The sequence below is a fragment of the Apium graveolens genome, chromosome 10 (genome assembly GCF_009905375.1).
Source record: "Apium graveolens cultivar Ventura chromosome 10, ASM990537v1, whole genome shotgun sequence".
Taxonomy (NCBI): domain Eukaryota; kingdom Viridiplantae; phylum Streptophyta; class Magnoliopsida; order Apiales; family Apiaceae; genus Apium; species Apium graveolens.
The window spans coordinates 24,821,333-24,830,129 of record NC_133656.1 but is presented as its reverse complement, the minus strand read 5'-3'; the positions used below and the strand labels follow the sequence as shown (position 1 = coordinate 24,830,129).

The following is an 8,797-nucleotide window of genomic DNA, read 5'->3' as shown; positions in this document are numbered from 1 at the left end:
GCCTTGGTTCCTGTCCTATGGTTGTTGGCAACTTGATTATCCCTTCTACGGGGCACTCCACTCCCGCAAATCCATATATCGGCATGATGGTTAGGGTCAATTGGGATTCGTTATATCCCATCCTTAAAAAGGTGTCATGGAGCAAGATATCCACTGAAGCACCATTATCCACAAGGACCCTTCTCACCGGGTTGTCCATATTATCGGGGTTATGACCAGCGGGTCGTCATGAGGAAATTTCACACCCTCCAGATCAGAATCATTAAAAGACATTGTCACTCCTGTCCTGGCCCTCTTCGGGGCTTCCCCAACAATATTCATAACTTCTCGGGCATACGCTTTCCTGGAGTTCTTGGATAACCCAGCAGCAGTTGGTCCTCCAAAAATTGTGTTTATCACAGGCTCTCGGGGTAGCGGTCCTCCGAAGATTGTATTTATCACCGGTCCCCTAGGTTGGGGATTTCGCCCCTGATCTTCTTGATCTCTCATTCGATCGTCAAAATTTTTTCTCACGTTGTTGCTCTGGTCTCCTCCATCTCCAGTGTACTTGTTCAATCTCCCTTTTCTAATAAGGAACTCAATTTCGTCTTTCAGTTGCCTACACTCATCGGTGTCATGACCAATATTCTTGTGAAATCTACAATACTTGCTCTTATCTAACTTGACAGGATCGGCCTTTAAGGGTTTAGGCCAGCGAATATCTCGATCTTTCTCGATTTCCATTAAAATTTGGCTCCTTGGAGCATTCATATTAGCATACTCAGTAAATTTTTGTCCAGGTCCTCCTCTCTTGGGAGTTGAGTCAGGACTACAAGAAAAAGGTGAATAGACATCATATGTTAGACATCAGTCGTATGTGCCATCGATGTCTAAACTGTTATAGACATCATCCCGCGAAAATGCGATGTCTATGTTGTTAATAGACATCGCTTTATTTAGAACCGATGTCTATATTTTGAAAAGAAATGAACACGGCAAAACCCCCCTTTCTTTCCCTCCTTAGCCAATTTTTCCCCCTTAACGAATTCACTCTCCCTCTCTTCAGACAAATTAATTAAAAAAATCTAAACGAAAAATGCCCTCTCTCAAACTCTCTCTCCCTCGTCAATCTCTCTCAAACTCTCTCTCCCTCTCCTGTCACCGGTTCTCTCCCACCCAAACTCTCCCTCCCTCTCTCTCCCTCGCTCTCACTCACCATCTCTCTCACCATCTCTCTCTCTCTCATCCGTCTCAACCTCTCTCTAAAACACACAAACTGTCTCTCTCTCTCTCACTCTCAAACTCTCACCGGAGTCTCGCCGTTGTTTTTCCGTGGTCTCGGTCGTACTCTCTCCGACCTCTCACCACTGCTGCAATCTACTCAACCAAAGCAACTGCGCTCACTCTTTGTACTCTCACATTTGCACTCAAATTAGGTTTATTTCTCCTCCTTTTTTATTTTATAAAATTGAATTAACCTAAATGTTAACCATTAATTTTGAATTTTGAAAACCGTGGATTTGAAAATTGTGTGTTTTTTAAATTGAAACCCTAAATTTGAAAATTGGGGTTTTTTTAAATTGAAACCCTAATTTAAATTGAAACCCTAATTTATACTAGGTATTAATGTGTACACAGGATTGCTATTTTAAATATTGAGGTTAGTGTTTCTTGATATTTTATAGGTGAAAGTAGTGAGAGAGGTTATGACTCTGATGGTGGAAGCTTGGAGGGAAATTCCAGATGCAGTTGATGAGGTTACACCGCTTTCCGAATCTCAATCCTCTTCGAAAGGTATTGCTTTTAATGTGTTTCTTTGACTAATGAACAAAAAAAGATTTGTATTATTTGCTTTATTGCATATGGAATTTATGTTGATGTTATCTTTAAGCCATATGTAAACTTAGTTCATAGCTATTATTGCTCAAAAAAGAAATTGATGTATCTTGCAATGTTTTTAATGCAATCTTTATTTTGTTGTGACAGAAGTTCATAATAATGCACGCCATTCTTCTGGCCCCAAATCTACTCACTCTATTAATTCTGTACCTTCTCAGATGAGTAAGGTCTCTCCTTCCTCCGCGACGATTGCCGGTAAAAGAAATCCTCCAGAGTCTAATGACAGGAAAACAGGACCAGCTATGTTTAGAAAGCTTGATCATAAAAAGCCTCCTAACAAGAAAATCGCAACTGCAACTCCATTGTCCGTAGTTTCAGAAGATACTAAATTTAGGAATGAGAAATTATGCAATAAAGGCGTCGAGGAGATCAATAGATTTACAAAGCTTGAAACAAGACGGGAACTTTTCAGTAGGAACTCTGAGGGAAATACGCACAATTTTGACAGGTCTAAAGCTGCCTCGAGTGTGCTTTTTTGTGATGAAATGTCAGAATCTGTGGCAAAAGTTAACATTGCCGTCGAAAATCATGAGAATCATAAAGAGAATGAGGATCTAGTCTTGATTCGCAAGCAGCTTCTTCAACTTAAAAACCAGCAATCCAGTTTGTTTAATTTACTTCAGGTAAAATGCTTAACTTTTGGAAATATACTTTCTCATGAAAGTATATGTTCCCGAGTATATCATTGTAGCAACATAAAAGTCGTAATATATTTTGGATGCTGCCTTTTGGGAGTATTATTAAACTATGTCATTATGTATTCCTTTGGCAACCTGGATAGTTGGGGGGAAGAATAAAGAAAAATCTTTGATACATGCAGAATAGTTTTTTTTCCTGATTTCTATCTTGATACACGGTTTTAGCGTATCTAAGCATGCCTTTTGTGGGAATGAAGAATGTCAAGTTGCTAAATCCCAATTAGTCCTCTAAATTAGTGTCATATAATTGGGATCTTAGCCTTATTACTTATTTCTACGATGGAGGAGAAATAGGCCAATGAAGCCCATATACCTTTTTGCCTTTATTTGTTGTCTACTATGTAATGGTTGACACATCACACATGAATTCTGGTTTTTCAGGTTCCTGCAAAAATTCTACTTATATTATTAAGCTTTTTTTTTATTGTAACCGTTAATTGTAGGGATTTATTGGGACATCCCAAAATAGTATGCATTCTTTCGAATCCTGTGTCCATGGTCTAGATCTGGCCTTGGATGAGATTTCACTTGATTTGGCAGTGTCAGCTGGAAGGATATCAGTTACTCGCTCTGCAGGAACCACGTGCTGCAGGCTGCCTGGTGCAGAGTTTTTATATTCTAAGCTCTGGAGGGGAACAGAAGGTCAGATTTCAGCATCAACGGAGGCTATTAGGCACAACATGGAAATTAAGAACAGAATCAAACTGGAGAATAGAAGAGTGCGTCTCCAGAATGTTAGTGGGTTTATTGTAAATCCATTGGCAGAGGTCCATAACAATTCCCAGTGGTTTTTAGAGATTGTCCAAAATGCCGCATAAGGTACATCAGCACATCATATGCCTTCAAAATACCAGGTAATATGTTTATATGGGTAAGCTTCATTGTAGTTACTTAGTTATCATCTAAAAATTATCTAATTGATTTTCAGTGAAATTATAATTCTATAGATGTATTGTGCTCAATTTTATTTTAATGTGTAATTGATTGTGTTCGTGCATTGGAGTTCATTGGGTAATTTCCTTTGGTATTATATCTCTATATATCATCCCTCAGTATTGAAATTTTATCTAGTGCCTCTATAGACAATCTAGTTTGATACTACTGTTGCTTCTTTCCTTCACAAGCACGAGTTGTAAATGTGGACAGCTACTGCAGGTGTCCACATATAATACATGTCCATAATTCTTCTTGTCACCTGTCTTTGTGGATGCCAAACTTGGTTATAGATTGAAAGGACTGCTATCCTATTATTAAAGTTTAGTATTTTCTTCAATACACAGAAAGAGTTCTGATTAATCAAGTCAATTTGCAAATTCGAAAATTCAGAGCTGATATGAATCTAGTTAGCTTACATCCATATCAACGTAACTACGTAAAATAAGTTGCAATAAGAAAGATATTTACATGCAGGATCACTGAAAAGTGGGAAAGGGTCACTTGGAGACTGCTGTTTGGGTGAAGCTTTGGTTGAGATTTTAAAGAGTTTGAATGACTCGAGTAATTGAATAAAAGACTGGAACTACTATTTCTTTAAGCCCTGCCCTAGTTGGTCTCATGTTACGTGTAGAGATGAACACGTCATTTATCTGTACATTTATGATTAATACTGTTTTTTATTACTCATAATAACTATTTGAGGAGTGATTTTTCAGCAGTAGGATTGCTGTTTATATGTATATATTCAAATATTTCAGTAAACTTAGACGGTGATGTATATATTCCATTTTGTTGCTTGAGGATTGGCTTTGAGAATGCTAGTTAAGATTTAAGAATCATACACTTAAAAATAAATTATAAACGAAACAATTTTTTTTGAACATAATGTGTCGATTTCGTGTAAGAGATGGAAGTCATCAAACCAAGGGCTCTATAGGGACAATTATATTATCCATGCTAAATTGTTTTTACATCACAAGTCATACCTGGTCTGGAGTCAAGGTGAGGCGTGCTGGTGGTCAAGTATCTAGATGTCTCCATTCCCCTCGAGTGATAAATTATTGTGTTATATATATATATAATATTAATTAAATTTGAACATATTAACATATCTGTTACCATTTGGTGTTATTTATAGGTATATCATGTAATAATATATTTGTTGACTTAATCCAGGATTAATTATGAGGTATTTATTTTGAAAAATTTGATAAAGAGCACATGACTTCTGCTTTAAAACTAAATTGTTTGTAATTAATTGGAGTTAGCCAAATTCCTATCTTATGCAGATTGTTTATCATTTCATATTGGTTTATTGGTTGTGCAATATATATGGTGACCAAATTCCAGTGAAAGAACTTGCTGAACGTGTTGCTAGTTATGTGCATCTGTGCACACTTTATTGGTGGCTCAGGTTTGTTCAGATATGCAGGGACTTGCTTATTGTATTCCACCTTTTAGTCTTTCTAGTATGCTCTTTTGCACACCTTAAATTATAGTACTGCAGGCCGTTTGGTTGTGGAGTATTTCTTGGAGGTTATGACAGAGATGGACCTCAATTGTATATGATAGAACCCTCAGGCGTATCCTATGTGAGTTTTTCAGAGATGTTTCTACCATTCAATTCTCTATCCTTTTTAATGCTTTTATGTAGCTACTGATTATGCTACCTCCACATGTAAAATATAGGCCGCCTAGAAATCTTGTTTTTTTTCTTTATATGTCTTACTGTCGTTCACTCTCAAAGCACTGTCAATACATTGTTTCATCCGCTGCCCTTTCTTTTTCTTGTTTCCATAGTAAAATTTTAAAATCTAAACAGTTGTTATGTCAACTGCAAAGTGCTAGTCTATAAATATTTCTTATATTATTTTTAATTATAATCTATGTAAATTTCTTAAAACAAATAGTATTTTTATTGTAATAACTTAATATAAAAATATTTGAAACAATTATATAATATGCCTTATTGATTGAGAAACTAAATTCTTGATTCACTTTCTTTTTAATAAAATACAGATTATAAAAAACTTAATTATTTGTGGAAATTAATTATTTATTCAACAATAAGCAGTTGCCACTTTGTAATTTTACGTTAGTTTAAGTAGATTTGTGTTATAATAGCTATGGTCATTACGTATTATTGTATAGTTGGAGTGTCAGTAAAACACACACAAGTAGGTCAAGGTTATGTTAATACATCTGTTTGGTGTTTGCTTTCTCTGATTATCCTTCATTATTGCACTGGATATTGTTATTAATTAGGTAGTCCTGCATTACTACTTTTACTTTCATATTGAACTTGGGCTAGTGGATTTCTTTGAACACAGAGACTTGGAAGATAATAATCTCTCCGGAGAGTTACCAGACTATCTTGGCAACAGTTAAAACGCCTTTTTAACTGTAGAAAAGACAAAACAGAGAGAGACCTCTTGTTTCAGACCTTATATATGCAAAAAAGTGAGAATGTTTGATTTTCAGCAGCAGTACTCTCCTAATATTAGGGTAATTAGTGAGAACTACTTAAACGAATACAATCATCACTCACTTGCGTTAAAAGCTTAAAAGAGTAATCAATTTTTTGTCACCTTTGCAAGTGATGTCAACGAATGCAACGCTAAATAATTTTATCTTTCTTACCTCCACTTTTGGTTATAAATACATCACTCAGGGATCTTTCATCCAACGATCTAACCGGAAGAATTCCCGTGCCATTAATTTCAGTTCCTGTATTCAAGTAAGTTCATAACATACTTTGCTGTCTATTTGACATTTAAACACTCCATGATCAAATAAGACAACTCATTTCAGAACAAATGGAATAATAACATTGATCCTCTAATCCCGGTTATAGAAATACATCAACCTTGCTCGTGACAGCTTTTTAGGAACACATCTCGCTTGTGGTAGTAGTCTTCAGGAACCTTGTGTTTCAGGTTCCTCTATCCCAGGTATATACTCAGGCCGTTGCATAGCTCCAGAATCATCAATATGACTTTAAGTCATTCTTAGGTTTTAAATACTGTGGCAGGTTCCACCAGAAAAATAAAAACATAAGGCTGTAATTACTGGTGTGACTTCTGGTGCTTTCGTTCTTCTGTTATCGTATGCGCACATCTAAACATGATGTGTACGTTGATGTGGAAGGTATTTATGATTTCTCCTCTGTTCCTGTTTTCCATGACCAGTTCAATATATATGGTGGTTAAACTTTGAAGGATATCTATCTACTTCAGTATTCATTAGCCATTATAAAGTTAAACTTTAATGTTTAGGTTAATTTGAACATCTACATTGAGAATGCAAGTTCATAACACACATAGATAGAAATGTTTATGAAACATGAATTCTACTTCACTCCTGTTAATTTATGTGTTAAAAATTTTGTTATGTAGGTTGTATAATGCAGTTCTGGAAAGCATGGATGATTATGACCAATTTTCAGTGGTTACAGAAGACTCGCATGTGTTACACCGAGGAGCAACTTGATGAAGTACGTGTTGAAGCTCTCGGATATATCCAAGAGCACATCTGAACAGTTTCCAGTGCTACTTTGATTTTGGACAAGTTATGTAGATCTGAACATTTGATATTATGGTTGTGGACTAGCTAGTGCATGTAGTTATTTAGGAGTTGGTTTTGCGGACTGGTAGATGTTTGTTTTGCGGATTGGTAGATGTTGGTTATCCGGATTGATGATGTCGATTTTGCGGATTGATATTTGTTGGATGTATGTTGTGAATAGTATTTATGGCCGGATTGCGGATATTGCAAATGCGCGTGCAATTTTATGTTTGAGTATATAGAAATTAATTTTATTTATGATGCCTTGAAAAGTAATGTCTATTGGTAACCTCCACATCATATTTTTTGTAAAACTGGTGTCTAAACTTTTATTAACATTAATTTTTTTATTGCAAAAGCGATGTCTACAAATATAATATACATCACTTCTATAAATAAAAAGATGATGTTGAAAACAAGTATAGACAAGGCAAAAATGATATCTAAACAATACATATAAATCAGTTTTAAAATAATAAAATCGATGTTTTTATACACATAAACATCGTCCAAAATCGAAGTCTAACATCTTAATCAATATCGTTTTTTTATAAACAAAACTGATGTCTATACAGAAAAAGACATCGCCTAAAAGTGATGTCTAAGATGCAATAACACATTGGTTTTGTTTTTAAAAAAAACGATGTCTTTAAGTCAATGGACATCGCCCAAAAACGATGTCTGATATATCTTTGGACATCGTTTTTAGGCGATGTTTAAGGTATTCTTAGACATCAAAACTGATTTAAAAACTGATGTCTAAACCTTTTTTTGTTGTGTTATCAATTGTTCAATGGCTTATAGTTGATGTAATTATCACATAAAAATAATATAGTTTAACACATTTTGTAAAAAATAGGATCTCAGACATCAGAAAATTGCTAAAAACTGATGTTTATGTTAGTACAGACATCGGTTTTTGGCCGATGTCTAGAATAGACATCGGCGACTAAGACATCGGTCAAAAAACAAAAAGATATCGGCCAAAAACTGATGTCTATTAGCTTTTTTCTTGTAATGTTTGCTCAGTTTTAGGATACTTGACCTTAGCGATGTATTCCAGATCGGTCTTCCGCTTCTTGCCTCCAGCGGGCTCGTTGCTCACGACTGTCTTCCTCATACTCTCTTCCACCTTGATATACTTCCATGCCCTATCTTGGAGCTGCAACATACTTTCAGGGGGCGTTTGGCCAAGGACATCTTGAAAAACTCATCCCTAGTTCCCTATTACAGTGCTATCATGGCTACCTTGTCATCAAGGTCCGGGACTTTTAAGTTTCCTTTGTGAAACGATTCAGGTAGTCTCTTAAGGATTCCTTCGCCCCCTGCACAATGCTCATGAGGGATACTGAACTTTTCTCATGCACTCTCCTACTGATGAATTTCTTAATAAAAGCCTGACTTAATTCTCTGAAGGACCCAATAGAGTTTGGGGGTAAATGACTATACCACCTTTGAGCCATACCCGACAGGGTTTGAGGAAAGGCCCGACACTTAATAGTGTCATTCACGGGCTGTAGCAACAGTGCATTGGAGAATGTCCTGACATGATTGGCGGGATCTCCAGTGCCATCATAAGCTTTAATAGTTGGCATCTTAAACTTCCTTGAGATATGGGCATTCATTATTTCTTCAGTGAATGGTGGGGTAGGATCATCAGGATCTCCAAGAGGAAGAAGATTGCTCGGATCAGCCCTTGGGGCAACAACCCTTCTCTGTAT

General features: G+C 36.1%; 1 protein-coding gene across 23 annotated transcripts; it reads left to right on the top strand.

The window, feature by feature from the left end:
• The first annotated feature begins 1,039 nt into the window (after positions 1 to 1,039).
• On the top strand, positions 1,040 to 7,334 carry LOC141689886 (TORTIFOLIA1-like protein 3). 23 transcript variants are annotated; one of them, XR_012562560.1, is made up of 9 exons: positions 1,041 to 1,415; positions 1,665 to 1,773; positions 1,966 to 2,501; positions 3,020 to 3,430; positions 3,987 to 4,701; positions 4,802 to 4,926; positions 5,020 to 6,463; positions 6,544 to 6,659; positions 6,908 to 7,334. XR_012562560.1 is itself a non-coding variant. In XM_074494392.1 (5 exons), exons 2-4 carry the CDS (start codon positions 1,686 to 1,688, stop codon positions 3,392 to 3,394), a joined length of 999 nt encoding a protein of 332 aa, XP_074350493.1. In that variant the 5' UTR covers positions 1,041 to 1,415; positions 1,665 to 1,685; the 3' UTR covers positions 3,395 to 3,430; positions 6,908 to 7,334. The 23 variants fall into 23 exon arrangements, 1 of the variants encoding a protein (XP_074350493.1); XR_012562569.1 differs by having other exon boundaries at positions 3,987 to 4,926; positions 5,020 to 5,104; positions 6,184 to 6,463; XR_012562564.1 differs by having other exon boundaries at positions 3,987 to 4,926; positions 5,020 to 5,104; positions 5,843 to 6,463.
• The last annotated feature ends 1,463 nt before the right edge of the window (positions 7,335 to 8,797 follow it).

Coding starts and splice junctions, on each gene's coding strand:
- LOC141689886 (XM_074494392.1), top strand. CDS start 1,686: ATGACTCTGATGGTGGAAGCTTGGAGGGAAATTCCAGATGCAGTTGAT. Junction 1,774..1,965: donor ATCTCAATCCTCTTCGAAAG/GTATTGCTTTTA, acceptor TTGTTGTGACAG/AAGTTCATAATAATGCACGC. Junction 2,502..3,019: donor GTTTGTTTAATTTACTTCAG/GTAAAATGCTTA, acceptor CGTTAATTGTAG/GGATTTATTGGGACATCCCA.